Here is a 24286-nt window from a genome sequence, read left to right on the forward strand (position 1 = left end):
TACTAAAAACATCCAAAGAAGAAAAAAAAAAGTCAGGCTGGGTAGTTTTTTTGTCTAAGCAACATGGCTCTCCACCCAGGGTGTCATTTGTGTCATGGATGGGTACCTGCAATCCATGCAGATTGATTCATAGTTACAGGGCCTACTCATTTAATAAAACCTAATTCACAATCAGACAGCTGAGACATGAATTGGATTGTTTCACAATGTAAAGATTATAAAACCTTTGCTTTGTTTGTGGAAACTTAATTATTAGAGAGAAGTTTTTAATGTTGTTTTAGGATTAATGGATTGCACAGAAAACCAAAACTTAACCTCAATTTAACTCATTAAACTAGATATATCTGCCAGGTGTGTATTTGTGTTTTTCTTGGAGAACAAGACCTTTGTTTTGAAAGATTACTTGTTTAAGTTTTCCCTGAAAATAGCTGCTTCCAGTTGCATTGAATATCCTCCATTAGTAAAACGTTTTCTGCACATAGGAACTGCTGAATTCAAATTCTTTTTAGATCTTTTTAAACTGTTATCCAACTCACTTCCTTGAAAATGCTGAGTAAAAATCTCCAACAGATATGAAACACTATTTTGGTTTTTAGCCATTGTAAGAGGAAAAAGATGTTAAAGTTTATTTCTTATAGCATTTTCACCCATTCCAAAAGACAGACATAAAATCCAAAAAATACGGTTTAGAAACACTTTTTGAACATTGTTAATACTTGTTGATGGGATTAAATTGGTCATGGTTCATCCTCCAATTTGTGCAGACAAAAAAAAAAATCCATTGTAATTTTATTAATCGCATAATTCTTCCCAACAAATACAAATTTCATTGCCAGTTGCTGAGCAAACATGAATGTGATCAAAAAAAATTAGCCCGGGTAAATCATGAAACGTCCTGAGGAGGGTAGTGTTTGTTTTAAGGTGGCGCGGCGGATGGCGCGCGCGTGAAGCTGCGGAGAGAGAGCAGCGCGTGAACGCCAGGGACCGAGAGGTGGGGTCCAACACGCGGGATCTACTTCACGCCCAACTGGGGAAATTCAATTAACTCAAAAGTTATCGTGTAACTTGAAGTTCCTTCAAACAATAAAGGCCTCCTTTCAGGGCGAACAGAAAGTCCGCGGTGCCTCCTTAACTGAGTGCTGGCACTTCAGAGTGGGGAGTGCAAAGGAGAGGGTCAGAAAGACTGGTGGGTGGGGATAAAGCCCTTTTGGGAGCGAGGGGGGGAAAACTGAAAAAGAAAAAAAAAGAAAAAAATCACGTGTTCGGAGATCAAAGGAGATCCGCTTTGTAGAGGAGGAGGAGGAGGAGGGTGAGAAAGAAAGAGGGAGGGAGACAGCGAGGCAGCGTTGAGGCAATGTAATTGACAAGGCTCGCAGTGGAGAAATAAACACGCTTCGGCGCAGGGGCTCAGCTTTTTTGCACAATCCCGACTCCTTTTTCTTTTTTTTTTTTTTTTTAGGGAGGCATCACCCGCAGCGACTACACCTGATTCCATTTACCTTCACCCGATTAATTAATCCGTGTGAAATTATGTCCCGATCGGCGCAGATCAAGCCGGCAAGATGATGATTTTCCCAAGGAGAGGCTCGGCTCGGCTGCCCGACTCGGTGGTCCCGGTGATCTGCCTGCTGGCCGCTTCTCTGGGCGCCGTCCTCGCCAAGGATACAGCCTTTGTGGAAGTGGTGCTGTTCGAGTCCAGTCCCAATGGGGATTATACTACCTACACGACTGGCTTGCAGGGACGGTTCTCCGAAGCTGGAGCCACTATCAGTGCGGAGGGGGAGATCGTTCAAGTACGTGTTTTTATTCTAAGCTCGTCAGCAGAACCGGGCGACACCAGAATCGGGCTGCAGTTTCACCAAGCTGCCCTCTATAAAACTTTTTTCCACAGTGGCTGTGGGGGAGCTGACAAGATATGTGGTGTGTGTGTGTGTGTGTGTGTGTGTGTGTGTGTGTGTGAGAGAGGATGGTACTAAAGCCTGCAAGCATATGCGGTCACAAGATGGCTCCTATCTTGTGGAATTCATTCACAGGGAAAACATGCTCTTGCAAGTTATTTTGTTGATAACTGGTGCGCACTTTTCAGTTATTTGCGCTGAAATAGTAGCGGAAGTTATTCTAGTAACAAATCGCAGAGCGCTTTGAAAAGTTCGTTCACTTTCGCCGAGTAGGTTTTGTGTGTGTGTGTGTGTGTGTGTGTGTGTGTGTGTGTGTGTGTGTGTGTTTCGCAATAGCAGCGTGTATTTCTGCTCATGTTTGACTTTTTTTTTGGATCACGTTCTAAAGCAAATATCCGCGTAAAATTATTTTGCACACATGAAGCGTGTTCCAAGTTCCAAACATAAACCTTACTTTGTACTTTGCCAAATATAAAAAGGCTTCATTCTCCCACATTAAACTTTATTTTTTATTTTTGTTTAGCTGTTGTTGCATTGAAAAAAATAACTCTCATACAAATATGTAATATTTAATTTCCTGGATCCTTAACGCGTCAAGTGCACTTGGCCGGAGCTGCATGTGTTCGGATCAGGGGAGTCTGGGGGGAAATATATGGAGCTTTTCCTCGCTGCAAGGTGTTTATTTGAAGTTTTATGGGCTAATTCTTTCCTAATCTGCTTGGCCACCGACTACAGGGCAGCAGAGTTCTCTTCTTGTGCAGTGCCAGGGTTTCAATGACCTTAAACTTGATAGAATCCTGATAGATCCTTTTTTCCTCTTGCCCTTCATATTTCCAAGCCTCTTCTGGGTAATGCATATATTTAGTTGCCTTTAAAACCAAAACTGCAGTAAAGTTGATCTGCACTCACAAAATTATAGACACAAGTTCTCTTTTAGTTTCGGGTCAGTTTTCTGGAGATGAAACTCTGCTACTACTGATTTGTTGCAGGGAAGCTGCAGAATGAGAAGCTAAACGTGCCTTTTTGATCATGTTTGACTTTGATGCATCATTTGAGGGATGCTGGGTTGTTGTATTGCTGCAAAGTGTCCACCATGACACATTTATCCTCCTCCTCTTTTCTCATCTACATCGTTTGTACAACTCAGCATCTTCTAAATGCGTCCCTACAGTTTTGTTTTTCGCCAAAGAGCCTTTGACGTTAGGAGAAAGCCGATATGTGGTGATCAGAGGTGGGGATACACAGTGATGGTCACTCGGCGCCACTGCGTAACCGCACAGCCATGCCGGACCTCAGCTTTACATCAGAACCCGCATCTATTTAGGTTTCCTTTCTTTACAAACATAGCTGCTGACCACTTGGCGACGGCTTGGGCTGTAATGAGTGGCGGCCCGTCCAACGCAGAGCAACTGTCTTAAATTTCTTGTACCTTGTATTCTGCCAAAGATTTTCCCCTCCCCCTTTTCGGTTTCTGAGTCGGAACTAGCAATAAATGACAATCTGGAGAACATAATTTTTAAAGGGTATCGCGTTCTATAGCGTTACAGAAACATTCCTCTGAAGTTTCTGGAAATCCTTGTGATGTTTTAAGAAGTGGAATGATGTTAAACCAAATATTTAGGCAGTATTCAGTTATCAAGTGTGAGCCCTCGGAACCTTGACTTTGGGTTTGTGGAGTATTTTGGTTTCCTTTTGCTGCTTGATCAGAATCCTGAGCAGGTATGGGTTCTAATGGATGCAGACGGAGTTGGGGGGGGTCAGATGGGTGTGTTGGCTCTGTTCCTGAGTAAAGATCCAACCACAATCACCACATGTACTCTCCCAACTCTCCTTTTCGAATTCCCTGAAGTTAACACAGCCTCGGCTCTGCCTGAAGAGTGCGAAAAGTGGCACACGCCGCCGGGGCCAAAAATAATAAATTAAGTTAATTTGCTTTTGCTCTCTTTCAGAGGGTCGGGGTTGGGGAGCACGATGATGTAAATTTGGCCCCGGTGCCAAAACCCCAGGCTCTTCCAGCCAGTCCCCACGTTGCCACAGCTCAATTCTGTAAATCATTTTAAAGCGTCAGTGTCTGCGTAGCAACAGGAGCTGAACGGCAACTTTGACTGAGCTTTGATTTATTTATTCAGTTTATTTTATTTTTCAATAAAAACACAGTGCAACATTTCTAAATATAGATAGTTGTGTATGTATGTTGTCTCCTTTTAGGAAAAGAACAGTTTAAAGCTTTTCTTAAGTGTCTTGGAAAATGAAGAAGCAGCAGTTTTGTGTCAAGAGCAATTAAATGGAGAAGCTTTAATGTAGAAAACTGGATGTTTGTTCATTTGATCCACTAAAGTCTACTCAGGTTTTGATACTCTGCTTTCCAAATATATCCATTCATTGCATTTGTGATTATCTCTATTTGCATTTCTCACATCACTATCACAGACTTCAGTGTGTTTTATTGGGATTTTATGAGAGGGACGAACACAAAGCAGTGATTGATTCTGATGTGGAAGGAAATGATGCATACTTTTCACAATTTTTATCAAATATTGTAAGCATGTATTTGTATTCAGCGACCCTGAATCAAAACTTTGTAGGAGCATTGTTTGCTGCAGTTACTAATGTAAGTCCTGGGTTACCAGCTTTCCATGTTTTAAAATTTCTTGCAACAGAATTTTTCTTTCTCTCTTTTTGATTTAGATCAAGGCTTTGACTAGGCCGTTTAAACACAATAATGTGTTTTGGTCATAGCAGTTCTGCTGTATGGTTGAAGTTGTCCTGCTTGTGTCTTCTCTCAGCTCTTCTTCCTGTGTTGCCCTTTAGCTATCTCCATCCAGCTTCTTATCAACTCGCTGCAGAAAATGATGCATTCATGATGCTGCCACTACCGTGTTACACACTGTGGATGGTCAGGGCCAGATTTGAGGCATGCTGTGCAGTCAGTGGATTCTCCTTCCTCAGAGGTTCATCTTCTCTGCTGCTTCTTTTGATTGCTTCATTGCATTTAAAACTCTGTTTCAATGAACGGCCATGTGATGATTTGGAGTTGTTGCATGATTTTTCGGGTCCCAGGTGACTGACTGACTCTCTGAGACGTTCCAAACTTGAAATATTGTTTTATAACCTGATCCTGCTTTAAACTTCCCCACATCTTTCTCTCTGACTGGTCTGCTGTGCTCTTTGGTTTTCGTTGGTAAGACAGATTCTTCAACGATGTTCTTCTGTCCTCTGAGAAGTTCACAGAACAGCTGTATTTATGCTGAGAGGAAATCGCACACAATATTTACAATTTCTTCTGGAGGGAAAGCTGGCTCCTCTGGATTTCATTTAGGGGCTTCAGGTTAAAAGGGGCAAATTCCTTAAACACCAAATGTTTTATTGTGGTCTTCATTATAGCTATGCACCATTTTGTTTGAACCATGCACCATTGAATCCTCACTGGATACATTAGAAATTTGTGTAAGTTCAAAGGGTTTAAATACTTTTGGAAGACACTGCAGTCCAATGCTGCATTTTCTCTAAAACACAAGTAGTATTTAAGCGAGAGATGGGTGACTTACGAAGTAGTTCTCTGAAAGGTTCCCAGTGGGGCTGAAGCTAACGTTTATGAATATGCTGACAATCGGGGAAAAAACAAATGACACACTAAGCAAAATTTTCATTTATCTTCTGAGCCTCTTTCATCCAATATTAAAAATACATTGAAAGATGTGAATGAATAAATATTTAAATTCTCTTTCAAATAAGAAAATGTTTTATTGCCTAAAATGCAGTAACGTAGCATTACTTCAGTGAATTTGAAATGAATGAAGCTAACACTATGCCACTTGAGGAATTCTGGATAAAATATTTACAGACAAAAGTGTTTTTCAGCTTAAATGCTAAACGTGTGTATATTTTATATAGTTGTGGCTCAATTTCTGCTGTGTTGGCTTGCATCAAATGGCCTTCTTTTGAGTTTGTATACTTCAGTTATGCCACGGACGGACGTTTCTCAGTTTTAATCCTTCTCCTCGCTGCCGACAGCTCTCCTGATCGGTACAGCTTCGCAGCGAAGCGCCATCTGCCGCTCATCATTCCTGCGCTCTTCATCGCTGCGCCGCTTCGCCTGTTGCTGGGCGACCTGCAGATGCACGAGCTCACATCAGCCTCTGATTTCCAACGGAGCCGTGCTTGTCGGCGTGCGACTGAAGAAGCCGGGACGTGGCAGGGACACGCAGAACTCCAGATGGAACTCATAGCGTCGTCAGCCAGAACCAGAGGGAATAATGTGGCTTTTTCCTGACTTCCTGTCTGAGAGGACAGAGCATCCCTTGAATCCTGCTTCAAAAAAAGAAAAAAAACAAAAGATCCAGCTCCAGTTTTCTCAACTTCCACGAGCGGTTTGACCTTTGAACTTGATCTCCTGATGCATCTGAAGTGCCTGCAGCCTTTTGTTTCCCACTGACTAAACGTTCAGGGGGGAAAGTGGTGGTTTTCAGTTGAGACAACGATGCGCTGGAATACTGGAGCTCCTACCTTGCAGTTGGCAGGGCTTGTGTCGCGCTGCATTTAGACTATAATGAGAGCTTTAGTGGTTTAAGGCATCCAGCGCGCGTTCTCACCGCAGCCTGGAAACCCCAAGAGGCTATAATGGGGCCCGGGCCCAGACAGTAGGTGCCCCGGTTCGGGGCCACTCCCAGCGCCAAAGCAACAGTAGCAGAGTACACAAACGCTGGTTTCGAAAGGTTGAAAGCGACGCTCCCTACTTTTTTCCAGTTATTGGCTTGGCGGTTGCAGCTGTATTTTAAGTGCTATCGTCTCTTAACCGCCACCCTGCTTCACTTTCATGTCTCAGCCAAAGTAATTTGAGGCTGCGTTTCTCCTCTTTTTGGAATAGAACAGACTAAACTGTTTTTCTCTTGCTTAACACCCCCTCACCCCCTATCCTGCCCTTTCCTACACACTGTCTCGCCCCCAGTGTGGTATTTAAAATGAGCCAAAAACTGTTATGCTTCCTAGGCTACAAGTGGATGATTTCAAGTAATGTTTACAAACCAATCAGCTAAGGCTAAGTAGTCTCTCAAACTAAGTTGAGTCCTTGGGAGCTTGTATATGGAGGCTGTTTTATTGGCAAATGTTCCTATTTACTCCTTTTATATCATTTGATGTTACTTAGGCAATGACAACAGGAAATGCCTATTTAATTTTTGGTTGAAGTAATTGTGTACTTCAACATGGTGTGGTGTTTTTTTAAAGGAATTATATGGAGCATTTGCTGCCAAACCTTAAGCTGGTAGCCGTTTGCACATTCACTTCAGTTGAAGAGCTTCTTTTTGAAACTTCACTTGTCTGAAGGCAAAATAAGTTCAATACATTTTCCAATTAATACATTTTGATTAATAAGTATAGCACTACCAGACTGCTACACTTATTGAATAAACGTTATGTGTATAAATAGAAGACATATTGATATTTTAGCTTGAGTTGTTTCGATGAGAGGTAGACAATGCACTAAGGCGTGGGCTAATTCCTCTGCTCTTCTTTGCTTTGTCCACACCTGATTTCACTCCCTACCAGCAGCAGGTTCTGCACAGTAACAACACAAGCTGGGTTCAGAAACAATGTGGCATAATCTAAAACTGCTTATGCTGTTTAATATTACGTATGACGCTATGGGTTTGGCTTACTAGAACATTTTTAATAACGGATCATCGCAGAGGGATTTGTGTGTAACAGGTGCTAACACTTGAGGCACCAAGTTGTTTGCTTCAAGAACATGTATTTTTTACATGAAGTAGTTAAACTTTTTTCCAACAAGTTTCGAGGTTTATTGAAAATAAAAAAATCAGAAGTTAATACCAATCATTAATCTTCGAAATTGTCATTAATTTACTTGGGATAGCATTATGTAATAAGAAATATTTAAAACACTCTAAAGAGTTTGAGTGTGGAGCATTTAATGTTACAGCAAGAATGTGAAGAATGTCAAAAGTAAACAAAATATACCAAAAAGACATCAAATACTGACCTTATTCTGGGAAGAGTGCAGCAGTGTACGTCATTGTCGATAGGAGTTGCTACAAGCATCAGTGATCTGATGCTTTGGTTTATTTTTAAATGAGGAAATTATTATTATTATTATTTTAATAGAACTGAGAGGCATTGGGTTGGCATTTCAGCATTTTCTGTGTTTACTCGTGAAACTCTTTGCACTTTTCTAATCTTTCTCAAACGTTATTACTGTTTTCTAAACTCTTTCCTCGCTTGCCTCTGGCTCTTTTGTTCTCGACTTCTACACCTGTGTCTCTGAGCCTCACTCTCTCCCCGTCTGAGGACAGATCTACCTAAAACGAGTGCGTGTTGGTACTGGTGGCCCCAGCAGCGCCTGACTGACTGGCCGAGCTTTGATGTCGTCCGACCAGCTTTCTCTCCTCTCAGGGGACATCTGCTCCCTCGTGTCACTCCCCTCCTGATCCAACATTGATTATGTGTCCAAGTTTGTATGTCGGAGTGTCTTGTTTTGTCCCACGATGCTTTTCTGATTAGGAAGCATTAGTCAGTTTGCCCAGAGGTTACACATTTTTCTTGGGAAAGATGCTTGGGAAAAGCATCTAGGCGGGTGGAGAACTGTTTTATCTCCGTCTTCTGTTTTTTTTTTTTTTTGTTTTTTTTCTCGGGTGGCTTTGAAAACTCGCTGACTGACCGGAGTCCTGAGTGGGATTTTGGTTTTGTTTTGTTTTTTGCTCAACGCATGATGCGCCTTCCCTTCGTTTTATGAAACGGCACTGAAAGGCACAGTCCATCCTGACATCCCACATTTTTATCCACTGACACACGGGGTCCACAGAACAAAGGCTAAGGGGTCGAGGGTTATAAAATGACAATGCTTGTAGTAGCTCATCCAGGCAGAGGCATCCTTTTGTTGTTGGTTAGGAATGTGCTGACTAACTGAAAGGCCACAATGCCAACTGCCTCCTTTGTTGAACTTTTTTATGCCAATGGACTAGAAAGGTAGGTAGACAGAAGGGCAGGTTTCCTGCTTAAATGTTCCTTGTTCTGATTATTTTAAGATGTCAGTTGTCTTTCTGATCTCTTTGTTTTTATAAAAGGAGAGCTTGACTTATCAGAGATCTTTCTTACTTACCCAACTCCAAGAACACCGGGTTCAAAGTTCTGTCTTTTGTGTGCATCATTATATAATGTGCAAGTCCATCCACAATGTTGCTGTCAATGCTGTTTTAATGTACAGGGTTTTGTGAGGAATGTCACTTTAGATTCCTGTTGCGACTGGTTGTGCACGTTTCTTTTTTTTATCAAAGGCATCAGAGACGGTTTTTCTTTCATCTTTTCATAAATGCATTCCTTCGCAGCTGTTGCAGAGGTCATTAACAGCATTCCAGTTGATTTCAGGTGAATGCTTCTGGCCCCAAATGCTAATATCTTCTCACATCCTAGTCCCCCCTTCGCCTGTGGGAACAGCGCTTTCCAAAAGTTTTCGTACCCCTTGAACTCTTTTGGTTTTCATGTAAACTTTTTTACTTATAAGCTTAAATAGTGTGCTGTGCATTCATATTCATCCCTCTTTTTACTCTTAAAAAATCTAATTGCCTTCACTCATGTAATTACTAAGTATAGTCTGCTTTCCACATTGTGAACATCTTACAAACCAATGCTCCATCCATCATCCGAAAATGAAAAGACTATTGCACAGACATGGCTGCCCATTGAAAATGACTGATGGGCCAATAAAGAAACAGCCAGGAGGCTTAAGGTAACTCTGGAGGAGTTGCAGGAGAAAACGACTGTTAGTTGTATACTCGCGAAACCTATGAAAGAATGCAAAGACAACGGGGTAGGTTGAAAGAAAGTCACTACTTGAAATTTGCTAGAAGCCATGTAGAGAGGCAGCAAACATGTGGTAGAAACCAGTATGGGACACACTAAACGCCACGTGTGGAGGTTAAGTAAAGGTAAACATCACTTTGAAGACACTCTCCCCAGCATGAAACCTGGTGTTTGCAGCTCCCTGGTGAAGGGAATCAAGAGGAGTTGGACTGTAGAAAATGCAGGGAAGAGATTGAAGAAAAACTGTTAAATGTTGGAAGAAAATAATTAATCAGAATTTTTCTTTGCAGCAGGAGAAAAACAGTCAGAGCTTCAGTGGATCCTTCAAGCATATTTATGTGTTTAGAATGGTCCAGTCAAAGTTCAGCAATAAATCCAATTGGCAACTCTTACAAAACTTGAAAATTGATGGTTGCAGATGTTCGCCGTCCAATTTGACTGAACGTTTTGTTATAGAAAAAAGACTGGACAAGACTGGAAACAAAGTATTGACTCTTGGTGGTTGTCAATACTTGCAAATCAAAACATGCAAATCTTTCACTCATAGAAAAAAAACCTTAAACCACGTATATTCATTTCACTATTATCCACTAATTTGATGTGGTTCGTCAGATAAGAACCTCAGAAAATGGTTTTGTGTGTGAAATGGGACGCTAACCCTTACCCTACCCCAAGACTTAAGTTGTATGAATATTTTCACAAAGAGCTAAAGCAGTAAAGAAGAACTAGCATAACATAATGAGGCCAGAGGCATGATGGATTGGACCTGCTTGGTCAGATGAGAAAAAGCTGGGTTATCTCTGCATGCTTATTTTTCCTGCAGAGCGCTGTACTGTAAGTCTCCTGAGTAATGAGATATCGCTGCATCTATCGCGGCTCCTGCTCTGGCAATAAGAAAGCGGCCTAGATTTTCAATATAAAAAAAATGTCTTTTATATTGTTCCTGTATCAGGGGTACCTCTCAAAACACAGGGGACACATGACTCTTTTTTATTTATTTATTTATTTATTTTTTATAGGGTTTGTCTTTCCTGAAAACTATTTTAAAAAGGCAAATAAGTTCCCTTTCTGCTGTTTCTGGACTGATGGTACAATGTAGGTAGAGTATCAAAACTCTACTTTTCTTCCCCTCTCTCTGTCAGCGACCCTGGCCATGCCGCTGCCGCCGCCTCTTGCTCCGACTCCTGGACCCTGAACAGGGAGGGGCCTGTGTAGCTGGGTGAATAGCTTGCCGGGAGTCTTGCCGCTGGTGTAAACCACATGAATGCGCTGCCTGAGCAGATAGTATCAGTCGAGGCGGGGAGTCCTGGGAGGCCACGGTGCTCGGCGCAGTTCCGCGTGCTAACATCAAAGGCAGAACCAAAGGGGGGGGGAGCGGGAGAGAAGCAGAGCGAGGAAAGAGAGAGTGAGAGAAAAAGGAGCGAAGGCTGGGCCAAACTCTTCAAAGGCCCCTATGACTAATGCCAGCGTTGATATGCGGAGCTGCAAAACTGAATGATGATGTAATTGCAGGCCTTTGAGCTAAATCCGCTCCCATACAAATAAAGGTGGTGTTGCTTATATGCAAGAAGACATACCCATCTAGTGTTTTTAGGCTTAAGGTCAGAAAGTTGAACATATCGCTCTTCTGCTGCAGGTTTGCAGTATGACAGAAAACTTTGATTCTGGTGGACGTTTTCAAAGTACACATCAGGTGGAACAGCACGATGTCTCTGTAATGTTTATATAGAGCTTCTGTTTGTGTTTGATAAAATGTGCACATCTACTTCCCTTGTAATGTGTGCTACGCTAAGCGTGACCACAGATCTTTTTAAACTGCCTCCAGCAGGCTGATAACTCGTAATCGGCTTCCATGATGGCACAAAAAGGTGCTTCATGCCGGACGCTGTTTTGCTTTCAGAGCGCACGGCTATAATCTGCTATTGGCTATTTGCATATCTTTGCACTTGTTTGTCTGATCCCCATTTAGTGATTGTGCTTCCTTTTTGATGTTTAACTGACAGTAAACACCTGCACCGTCTTTCATGTGAAGTTCCTGTATCCTGGGTCGAATTTGGAAGCCAAAGCTTGCAGCATGAAGCCTTTGTTGCTAGTTGAAGAGATGAAGAGACCCCTTTTTTTTTAGGGCAGTGAGACTGTAGCACTTGTCAGCAGTCGCAGGATCGTCCAACTGGTTGTTTTTTCTTTAAAATGGGGAAACGGCACACAAAAGTTTTAATTTTCTCAATTATAGCTGCTGCCATTTGCAAATGTAATTCCTAAATGGAGTTGGAAAAAACTTCTGCTTTGTGCTTGTTAGAAATGTACCTGTCTACTAAAATTTCTAGTACTTTTTATTAAGTAGAAATTTTCTTTACATTGTCATAGAAATATCAACCGCTTTTTACATTTTTTTTATTTCCCATATTTGAACCCTGATCAAATATGGGATTGTAGATACCTAGGAGGTATCTACAATCACTTCCTAGTAGATATTTATAAAACTTCGTCACTGTATTTCCTTACAGTAAACCAAAACATTATTGGAATTATATTGGAAAAAACTGATTTTTTTTTTTTTTTTGGTAACTGATACATGTTGTAATAGTACTGAGATTTTCAAAATTTGACTTGAATACTACTATAAGTCTGTCGTCTTGATGACAAATAGAGATCGTACCTCCATATGTTTTTTGTGTGTGTGTGTATTTGAGATTTATTGCTTGTTTTGCAAAATTTAATGATAATATTAGTAAATGCACATCAGCTTTATTTACAATTGTTAATTGCTATATTGACAATATAGCTGTCAATATAGCAATTGTATCACAAATGACTGTCATTTGTGATGCATATTTTCCTGTTTTCTGTCTTTCTCATGTGCTTAAATCACTGTGCATCACTCTAGCATTTTGGGGGGCATTGTTGTTGTTGGTGTCCAGTGTGAGATTCTGTCCAACTGACTTAATATCACATACACATGGAAACTACAAGTTCATATCACTTGGAATGTATTTGCCAACAACTATTAACCCCAAACAGTCTTTTGCAATATTAATATTGCACACACTGATATTGCAATGACAGTATGTTAATAATGTGTTTTGCAGCCCGAGTACAAAATATCTTCCTGGTGTGAAACACTGTAAAAGTGCCAAAACAGATGGCTCCGTTTTGCACCTGGAGAAACTCAGGGATGAAATGATTGAAAATGCAAAAATATAAAATTCTAGAAGGATGAAAAGACCAACATGCAAAGCCCACATAAAAAAAGAAAGTCAGTCCAATTGTAATGCATAGTTTTGTGTAAAATTGTTCAGAGTCATAAGCATTGATTCTAAATATTTACACACATTTCTTTTTGTAGAGCTTCTTATTCATACTTTCCAGCCATGTGCATTGTACAAAAACATTGTGAGATACTGATAAAGCTCAAAGAATATCACTGAAGTAATTGGTGCTCCCAAAAGAACATTTTGACTTTTCTCTAGACTTTGATCAGTTTGCCTGATCAATTTGACATTTGCTGTCTCGTGCATTGCCATCTTATACTTAATCATAGGATAATTCATTACCCTCATGAAAAGGTCAGGACAATAACTCCTGTCCAGCTGTGGCCATTTCTTTGTCCTTGCACTCCATCTGTTCATCTTACTTTATTACCCATTACAGCAGGTCACTAAGTTGAGTGACAACAGGAAGGAGTGATCATATTTTTGTGGGGGGTACATATATTGTGCACTTCATCATTTATATCGCTCTGCTTCCAATTTAACACGCCTCACATTCATCCAGGTCCATTTCTTTGTCGCATGTCTCTGTAGGAGCAGCACTTTTCATTCTTGGCTGTTTTTGAAGAGGCTAAGCTATTCTGGGGTGATTCCATGGGCAGTTTGTCCAAACACACTTGGCTCTCTAATGACAAGTTGTCCCTTGACATGTCAGGAATGTAACTTCTCAGAATGCTGTTTTGAGAGGAAGTAGAAATGGGTTTTGAATTGACAGGAATAACAGAAAAAGATGAGCCAGTTCAGAGCCGTCGCTATTCTGTCTGCATCCCACAGGCATGTGCCAAAGTCCAACTGTCACCCCGGGGTGACATGCATCCCGCAGGCATGTCGAAGTAAACATCTCTGAGTATGTGGCGCTGACATTTGGACAGTGGCCTCATCGTATACACTTGGAAGGAACATTTTATCCTTCAGAAAATATATGTTCACACCAGATTTATCCAGAAGACATAGTTTCTTTCCTAAAGTTAGCCTTTGGTTTACTTCTAGGAGTATTTATATGTTTACAGCTCTAACCTAAGCTAACTTTTGATTTTAGATGACATGTTTTCAGACATGTCAATCTTTTAATTATTTTCATAAAACCAGTGCTATCGGAGTTTACTTTTAGTTTAGCTTCTTCTGAAGGCAGCATTTAGACATCTTCAGGTCTTCTTTGTCATTTCTTGAAGGAACCTGTAACTAGTTGTTTCTCACTAAGTTGTTACGATTGACAGAAAAGACAAAAATTTTGTCGAAAGTGGTAGGACAATGATGGCACAGCATGTTTTTAAATGACTTACTGTGTGACCAAACTTATTGACATGTGATTTTGTTTCTTATTTAATGGAAACACCACAACTGCAGATTTGTTTTTTCAGCATCAGTGGAACATCGACCAAGTTCTGCATGCATTTGTAAAGAAACACGGCTACTGTTGCACCTTAAATCCTCAAAACAAGGTGGATATGGATCCATATGAATGGCTGATGTCATGGCTCGAAAACGTGACGTCGTATTGATAAAAGCTGTGATACAGGATACAGTTCACCAGGTGCATAAATGTCCATCAGTTGCCCATATGGAAGAGATCGCACTTCAATCCACTGTAAATTGTAGCTGCAGGTAGAGTTTATCCTTGAAATCATAAAACAAAATCAAATATGGGTGTCAACATTGTGTGGTTTGTGGTCAAACGTTTATATGATTTGATACAATTTGAATTGAAAATATTTATTCTGCATGTTATCAGAGGTTTTACCAGTTAAAATCATAGAGATATTCAGCATGTGTTTGTGTCAAACTCCCAAGTGAATTATTCTCCAGACCCATGGAGGTTCTTTATCGTTGGCCTTATCTATAAAAGTGCACACCTGAGTGGGGTACAGCCACCTGTATTAAATCATGCAAGGCCAGAGACTGTGTAAAGACAGATTTTTTTTCTTTGAGGCAAAACTGTTTTATGAAAGATTGACTTTAAAGTAAAACATTACTGCTACCTTTGGCAAAAATGTAGAAGGGAAGTAAACAACCAGAGATATGAAAGAAGTAAAAAAGGCTTTTCTAGTATCTATCTTCACTGGGCATATTGTTGAATTGTTGTTTGTCATCATAGCTCAGTTTTTAGCTTTTTTTAAGATGAACCATCAAAGTTTCAGAAGTTGCCATTGCCACAGTTCAAGTTACAGGTGGAAGCATTTACCAATTAAAATAAAGCAAAGTCTGAAAACTATAACATCAGTTATATTGTTAAAAAGTAACAAACATTGAATTTTAAGGATTAGTTAGAATAATGCTGTGGAAAACAGAAATAAACACAAAAGCATATTGATTGTCTGAAGCTCTAAATGCAGGTATAGGCCATTTGTTCCAGTTAGCCTGTGCATTTCCACTTCATTACAACAGTGTGATGGTTGTTTATTGGAAGACTTATATTGTTGCTCTAAAGAGGGATGTCCTAATTTTCTCCATCTTTTTCCCCACACAACTACAACACAAAACCCACTCATTAGAGATAAGATACTGTGAGGTCCTATACCTTAAAGTTTTGGATTTTCCACTTCATGTTTACGGGTCTTAGTTTGACTGAGGTGTCTCGATTATCTTCAAGTTGCTTTTTTCTAAGTGCATCATGTTGCAGTCTGCACATCTTTGCCATTACGAGAGTTTTTGGCGCAGTTGGTCATCGCTTATTTTGCAGTTGTGGTCCAACCACTGTACTATCTTTCATGATTTGTACTTTAATAGCTGGTTTTAGTTGGCATCACATTCTCTGATGGTGTTTGTCTGCTTTAGGTCTTCTAGAGTCAAACATGCCTCATCCGTTTCAAAAACCCCAAGTTTGTTCAAATCTTGTTGGCGAATGGCCCACAGCTCGACTCCATAGACGAGGCTGGACAAACAACATTGGTCTCTGGGGAGGGTTTGAATTTCTTCTTGGTGTACCATTGGAGGGATGCGAACGCCAAAGCCCAAGAACCAGCTCAGCAGTGGCTTTTCACTTCTGAAGCCTTCTTTTTCTGATTACATTGAGCAGAGGTATTGCAACTTCCACTCCTGTTAAGTCGGAACTCTTCAGGTGATTAACGATTAATGAAAATCACACATTATTAACAAATATCTGTGCTGGTTTTAAAATAGAATGGTGCAGTTTATCTACAAGATACCTGTAGCCTTGACAGCAACTTATTACAGAATTTTTTAATTTCCTTTTAAAATTTCTTCAGAATGAAAGTATTTGCACCAACTCTAGTGCTTTAACTTTAGGGTTGTGCAGTTTTCTAGAATCCAATATCTGAAACAGAATTGAGACATATTGTCTTTAGACCAAACTGTTGAAACATCTTCATAGTTTTTGCTCATACTGACAACATATTTTCTCTCATTGTCAGATTGAAATTTAGTAATCACTCCATTTTATTTCAAATACCTTCTACTAAAAATGTGGTTTGTGTTTGCTCTGATAGTCTTGTATATCATATGAATTTCTCATCGTGCCCTCTGCTCCGCTGAGCTTTTCTGGAGCTTTGCTGCTTCTAAGTGATAAGAGGATGGTGACAATTTTACAGTAGGCTAACTGGCAAAATTCAGTCATGCATTTTTTTTTTATTATTACATCCTCCATCCTAAAGGAAGAGGTTATGACTTTTCCTTTGGCAACCACTTCTGTAGTTGGCTTTTCTGCAACATTGCTTCAAGCTAAGCTCACGGACAGAGGATTTGGTAATGTACTGATGCATGCGTTCATCGTAATTATTGTTTTGCAGAAGCCGAGGTTTGTACTGCCCTGGCAACGAGAGAGGCTCAGAATTTAAATTAGAGTTTGTAGTGTTTTGGACAAAGTTCTTGGTTGGTCTGAGTTGTGCACCAAAACCTTTAAGCTGTGTGTTAACCTGAATGGATGGATAATCCTGAAGCTTTCTGAAAAATCTTCTCCGTAAGATTACAGGTTCATCTATTTGCTTGTCATTTCCCTTCCTCTCTTTCATGAGTTGCTTTTTTTGTTCTCTCTGTTCAGTCCAGGAGGAAAAGGGGGAGGGTGTATAAATGTGAGACCACACATGCTGTGTCAATGTTTGCTGGAATAATTAGAGACAATGTGGGCCAATAACAGGAGGAGTGCAGTAACCTGAACTCACTTTGTTCTGCCCCGACAGCAACACAAAAGCCATTCAGAGTCCCGCGGATCGGCGGGCTCAGAACGGGAACAACTGCAGTTTTCCGCCCGGCCGCAGTGTGCAGCTCCGAGGATCAGCGAGAAAACAGACCGGTTTCCAGGGACTTTGCTTCCTGTGCCAGCTCAAAGTGACGCTGATGTCACTCTAAAGGCTTTTTAAGCACAGCCTGTAAATCCCTGCCACCAACCTCATCCCAAATAAAAAAAAAAGGGAAGAAAAAAACAAAACCCTACCCCTTGTCACCCTTCCCAGTCATCCAACACATGTCCCTGGCTTAGAGGGCCCTCTTTAACTAGAGGATATCCGGCTGCCCGGTATGCAAAGAGCCTGTGGATTCCTGACACGAGTGCTAGAGCTGGACTCAGAGGTGACTTTCAGCATGGCCAAACAACTGTTGGATTAGTGGGACACTTTAAGTTGATTCTGAGCCAATGGGAGGCAGCAAGGCCCAGAGCAGGGCATAATCTATTTTAATGCTGGCTTGAAAGCATCTCCATTTATTTACATCTAAAACATGGCCGCCTACAGGATGCAGTTAAACAGCAAGCACAGCCAAAAGGGGAAATTTTAATGTTGAAATGAACTTAAATAATCTTTATGATTGAGCAAATTTCTGTTCAGTCTATGTTAAGTACCAAGATCATGCCGTGAAGTTGACCAACTGGTTCATCCCAATGGTGTCCATGTTGGAAAGGGGACACCGCTATGGGATGCATACATCCCCTGGAGGTCGCGGGTGTCATTGTGGCACCTGTCCCCACCACTCTCAGCTTGTGTCAGCAGCTCAGATTTATTTACATTTCCCTTTTTTCAGTTTGTTCCGGTGCACTGTCAGCTGGAAGCAATGGCAGACTGGATTGTTCGATCTGGGTTCTTGTCAGATGGATAGTTGCTTTGTTTTCTTTTTTTGTGTGTTAATCCTAAGTCATGGTTGATTGTTCAAACTTCTACATCAGTGAGGATCTCAGATTTCACAACAGGGTTACTGTATCGTCTAAAGACAATTGGTTTAGAAATGTAGCTTTTGCTTCCTCGTCCTTTTTTGTTTTTACCTGCTTCTTCTTCAGTTTCTCCATCCGTCTCCTCCTCCTACCATTCCTCTGCGCTGAGGTACTCACGGCTGGCAATGTGTTCTTCATCACAGCTTGTGTTTCCTCTTATCTATAGCCCTTTTATCATCGGCCGCCACACATGCCCAAAAGAAAAGGAGGGGAGGGAGATCCTGGAGGGCGGCTGATATTATCAGCAGGTGGAGATTTCTGAACAGGAGTTCAGGGGCCCAGAGCAGCCAAAGGAGGGCCCGGCCGAAAAGGGTTCAAATTAAAGCCGACACAAATTCCTGCAAATTTCTAAATCATCCAAGTATCTTTTTTTTTTTTTTTTGTAATATCAATAGACTTGCATAACATTTCCAGTACAACACTTTCATTTGTGATTGAGAAATTAGTATTTTATGTTGCAGTTTTAATGTTTTTTGTCTGACTGTTCAAATTTATTATTTATCATTATTAGTATCAGTGCTTTGTTTAAAAATTAAGTCAAATGAATTTCAGTATCAAAACGAAGAAATAAGATGTTTGAAAGCAAAATGCAAACTATTTTATGTTAAAAATAAATCAAAGATCTCGAGACTAAAAACTTCTACAGAGTCTATTATGAAACAGAATAATTTTTACGTGTAATGCATATCTAATGTATTACAATTATTTTCACTTATACAATTAATATGCACTGGGGAAAACGTTTTTGTAACCAACAAAATGATCAACAGATAAAGGAGAGCAGGGATGAAGGGATTGAGCGGCGGGCAAACTAAAACACAGCCTCACAAAAGCCTAAAACGATATCGCTGGTGGATATCTGGATGCTTGGGATGCCTTGGATGGCTGCTCGTACACTTTTGGCTTTGTCTTTGTGGGGATGAATAGAGGCCTCTGTGGTAGCGTTGACAGGTTTCTCCAGGCTGAGACCTGACTGGCTGGCAGACTAAGGTGCTGGAGCTCTGGAGACTTCATCTCTTCCATAGGGGCAGAAGCCTGACAGGGGATGCTGGTCATCATGGTTCTCCCTACAAAAGGCTCTCTGTTGTCAGTTCTTACTATTGTGACATACTTGTTACACTAATACACACGGGTCGAGATGGCAGCTGAGAATCCACAGGACCAGTTGAATTCTCCATTGTGTTTTTACATGGATATATCGAGAGATCAGTAATAGGTACTGGTAAATATTTTTATAATTTGGTGGGTTTACCTTGTTGTGAACCTGCCAACATAATCAGTGTTCTGAAAATGTGCCTGGGTGCAGCATCAATGCTGGTGATGTAGGTCAGGGTACTGATTAAGTTTTCAGACAGACTGTATGACTTCCACAGTTTTGAAAGGTTTGCTGCAATCTTGTGTTTGGAAGAATCCTGTATGTGACTCAAAAGCTGTGAAACTTGATGTAGCATGTCTTTAACAACATTGTAGCTTTACATGGACAGTCAAATTATAGTAAAAGGTAGAGTGCACTGACACTCCCATGGATATCATTGACATTCTGTTCATTTTTTCCACATACTATGGATTCTGTTCACTTACAGATAACGTCTAATTAATACATTTTATATGCCATTATTTGTATTTGTACACTTTGAACTGCATGTTGCTGAAATGCGCGATACAAATAAAGTTGACTTGTGTTGGTTTCTTTGAGTGATGGTGAGATGAAAATTTGTATTTATAAAACAGCTTGGGGCCTTGTCTGCAGTAAAGCAGTTTACCAGCCCGTCTACTTTCCAAACCTTGCCTGTGGTTATTAGGTGTGGCTCATGAAATAAAAAAAATGAGACCCTAAATTGAAGCAGTCAAAATGAGCTTCCTCTGCAATAAAGATGAGGTGAGGAACTTTTTCCTTCGGGAAATTCAGATTAGAGCCACTGGTTCTCCACCTAAAAATTAGTTTTAAAGAGGTGGTTTGGTCGTCTGATTATTCCTGTCTTTGGACGTCTTCTTCCAAAGGGAGCAGAACCAGAACTTTAAGTTTTTCTTCTATACCACAGACATATTGGGCTCTTAAAGAATAAGTTAGCAATTGTAGCTTGTTTTCCTTCTCAGCTACTTACCTCCTCAAACTAACCTTAGATAAGTTGAAGATGATGGATGGCTGGTCTTAGTCGGGCTAGACAATAACTCAGTAACAATATAACAATAAAATTATAGACACGTCAATATTAATAATACCATCTAATAAAATGTTCAATAATTTCACTGAACTGCACAGCATTCTGGGAGATGTAGGCAGAAAGGCTTTAGCTGCTCCACCTCTCACAGATAATCAAGGTTAGTGGTATCAACTAACTCACTCACTCTTTGGTTACCTAACAACTGCCTGTTGAGTAACTTGCACTGCAGCAGTGTGCTTCACAACTGCTTAAAAATAAAACAGGTGTGATGTGAAAACAGGAAAGGTCAGAGCACATTTTGACAGTATTTCAGATATTTATAGCAAAAAAAAAAATCAATTATCAATATTGACTGATGTGATATGTTTATATTGTGGTGTGTTTTTCATTCAGTCCTAGTTTTATGCTTTCCAACTGTTTTTCAACAACCGTATGATTCACCAGTTCAGATTGAGTAACATCATCCATAAGAAAGATGGTCATAATGTTTCATTATATCAAGACAAAAATACAGGAAAAATGTGCTGAATTTCAGCATCACGCAAATCCGGTTGCAGCTGACCTTCCAGCAAACTTCCCACAATGGTCATCAGAAGAGCATCATCCCGCTCTAGTACCACATTGATGACCAAGAGAAACTGCTTGGCTCAAGTGTCAGCAGACTCATGGGGGCCTGAATGGCCAAGGCCGAGTTAACAAAATGCAGAGGAGCCATATACAGTCTAAGCGGAGCATGGGGCCTTCACACGTGATGCATGGAGAGTGAGCGTTCTCCAAGGCCCTTCACACGCCCTTGCCGTCTGTCCCAACTGCCCATCTTGAAGAGTCACAGTATCTCTTTGATCTGAATGCTGTCCTCCCAGCTGGAAAGCCATTGGGATGCAAGCAGCCCTTCTGGTCTCCCGTTTCAAGTCAGGCATTCTTTCCTAAGGACCCAGAGGTCCTGACCCACAGCTGTAGTGGAATTTCATATGCAAAAATAGGCCCGACTTACCACGCTGCCTGAATGTCCACTCATTCTCTTTTTAGTATGCATTATCATGGGATGTATTGAAGTAGGTGTCATACTTGAATGAGAAGGATCAGAGTTGGAAATGCCTCTCATTGATCGTTTGTCTTCGTCTTTTCTTCTCATTTATTTATTTACTATGTCCAGGTTTAAAAAAGGGGAAAACAAACATTCTATGGATGTTCTCCAAACTCTTTTTTTTCTTTTCTTTTTTTTTGTGCTTTTGATCAATTTTGACCTTTAATAACTGATATTATTAGAACATATGGGAAGAACATTGAAGTTCTGAGAGCTGTTACTGTTAATATATTGGAAATAGAAGCAACACCATGCCATTTTTGAAAACAGCCATTTATCTTATAAAAAAGGGGAAAAATACATAATTTAGCATCTCATCGTGGGGATTAATATGCTTAGCTTGGTTAATATTACTAAAACAGTAGTTACTTGTATATTTCTTTAAATATTTTTTAATTTTTCTTTTTTTTTATTTGTTCAGAACTTTTAATTTCATTTTCGAGGATGCCCTGGCCAAGTAGTGCAAGTTCAGGATGCATCAAATAAAATGTACATGCATTTTCTTTTACATATAATAAGACATCAAAGGGCATTAAAGTCCAATTAAATGTTCAAAATGTCTTTTTGAAAGGTAAAAATGATAAAAATGGAGCTTCTTTGCTGCAATATGTTTGGTCGTTCTGTGATCTACTGAAAGTCCTTGTCAGGTCTGCTTTTTAGCACTTAAATACTGAATTAGTCTGTCACCAGACTGAGGTAATGAAGCTGGAAATTAGCTGAACAACTTCAGGTTGTTCAGTTTAAGGCAGAATCTTAAGAGACAAATAAACTGCAACTATTGTCGTCTAACATGAAATCTCAGCATGAACTGCCCAACATCACTTGTTTTATGTTTTGCTTTTTTTGCCAGACTAATTCAGTTATATTGTGATGCATATTGCACCGTTACATATTCTTGCACATCTATGATTAGGCCTCTTTAAGAGGATTTGGTTTATCTCTCTTTTTTTCTGACTTATTTTACTCTGGGTTTTGTCTTGACTTTTAATAATTCTTGAAAAAAGATTAACACCTGTTATGTCAAAAGTTGAGGAAATTCTTGGGATGAATGAGCCTCCAAATATTTCTAAATGTATGTAGGGAACAGAAAGTCTTCAGCTGAGAATTTTCAACTTGACGTTGGAAGTTTGGAAATTGAGGCTAAAGAAAGTTCCTGTTTTCTCAACTGTGAAACAGCCCGCTCTTTTTAGATGTTGCTCATTAGCTTTTCAAAGCGCACCGTAGTCGTTCCTAACAGAATGTGTGTGTGTGTGTGTTTTTTTTTTATATGAAGTAGGTTTGAAGTTTAACTCTTGAGCGGCAGTTATCCCCAGGGTCTGCCTTTTCCTCAACCCTCTGCTCTCCTTCTCTTCTGCTTTCCTCTCGTTCGGTCTCCGCCGACTCCTACCTCTGGCAACGCAGCCAGTGAGAACGGGGGGGAACAATACTGCATTTGTGCACCGCTCTGCACTTGGCCTGCTGCTAAACAAATGTTCGGAGGAATTCTAGTGGCTGGCCTTGCCCCTGAGCCCAGGCTTATCCCACAGTGACTTCATAAACGCTCTCTGGGGTGATCAAAAGAACAAATAATCCTTTATGTGATAGCTATATGGTAATGGAATTATTTCCACACCAATTAGAACTTGCTTTTCTCTCTCTGTGCCCCTCGTGTATACCATTTATTTTGCCCCTGCTGTGGAAATAGAAAGATTCTGTCACACTAAGGAACAAACTTAAACTTTTGAGGTGAGAGTATGTGTGCATAAGTTTTTTTTTCTTTTCTGTGACAATAACTGCTGCCTATATTGAATTAAAACATTTTATTTTATTTTTTATTTTTTGAAAAATACATTTATGCACAGTCACAGCAAATTTCTTTAAGGCATCAAAAAGCAAAACCACTTGAATGGCCGAACGAAGTGTATGCCCTCCATCACTGGAATGTATGAAATCCACAGAGTTTACCCCCAGGCGGTGGTGTGGGTTAATACTCGGTGGTCGGATGACATGGATCCACGCCCAGACCTTCTGTTCATGACGCCCTGAGGTGACGACCGAAAGCCACTTGCAAATCCATTTTTCTTCCTTTTTCAAGGATGAGTATTACAGTATAGTTTGGGGAAAAAATAACAATCGTGACACTAACGTGACTGAAGTTATGAATAATTTCTCTTGGTTCCACCTATCTGTTCACATCTCCATTTCTGATCACCTTCACCAGATCTCACGTTTGCACCTTGATGTGTTTTTATCTCCCATTAAAGCAACCTTAATGCTTGCACTGCCACCCCTCCTCAACTTTTTTTCTTTTTTCTCCTCTCTCTGCTGTGCCCCTTGACAAAAGGGGCGCTCGGCTGAGGTCCAAGAACTCTGTTTGTTTGATCGCCCCTGCAGCCCCACCCCCATTTTTATTACCGTACACAGAGGGACAGTGAGAGTGCGTAAAACGTTTGTGTGCACATTGATTATCAAGAAGCCAGAAGGAGGTGTGGCTGGATCTTTATGGAAAATTAAATTGGACATAAAAGTGCTTTGTAGTTGCTAGTTTGTGGGATCAGTCTACAGAGAGTTCTAAAAATGGGAAAGATGTTTTAATATGTTGTGAAATTGCACATACAAACGATAGTTAGTGTGACTGAGCTGTTATAAAAATGTCCATTAAGGTTTTTGTTTTTGGGGGAATTTTTTTTCAGCAAACAAGCAAGATAATATTCCTCTGCCTCTTTCTTTCTGTAATAACCCTGCCTGAGGTGGAGGTCAATATTTAGCAAAGATGCTCTGTTAAAAACTGTTTCATGAGCATGTGAGCAGATCAGTCACTTACAATGCTAAAGTTAATGTCTGCATTGCAGCTTCTCATTGGTCCAGTTTTGATTACAGTCTAAAATGTTCAGACTTTATAGACAGTTTTAGTA

The 24286-nt window shown here is 40.3% G+C and overlaps 1 protein-coding gene across 2 annotated transcripts in view; it reads left to right on the plus strand.

Moving 5' to 3' along the window:
- Positions 1-1112: 1112 nt before the first annotated feature.
- Positions 1113-24286, plus strand: part of znrf3 (zinc and ring finger 3) — a 72843-nt gene continuing 49669 nt past the window's right edge. Inside the window, exon 1 of one of the 2 annotated variants that reach the window (XM_055039999.1) lies at positions 1113-1793. In XM_055039999.1, the coding sequence (XP_054895974.1) occupies positions 1563-1793 (231 nt within the window). In that variant the 5' untranslated portion in view covers positions 1113-1562. The remainder of the gene's footprint in view (positions 1794-24286) is intronic. The other variant, XM_055039998.1, reaches the window with a different exon arrangement.

Source organism: Poeciliopsis prolifica, unplaced genomic scaffold (genome assembly GCF_027474105.1).
Source record: "Poeciliopsis prolifica strain line A6 unplaced genomic scaffold, Auburn_PproV2 SCAFFOLD014, whole genome shotgun sequence".
Taxonomy (NCBI): Eukaryota; Metazoa; Chordata; class Actinopteri; order Cyprinodontiformes; family Poeciliidae; genus Poeciliopsis; species Poeciliopsis prolifica.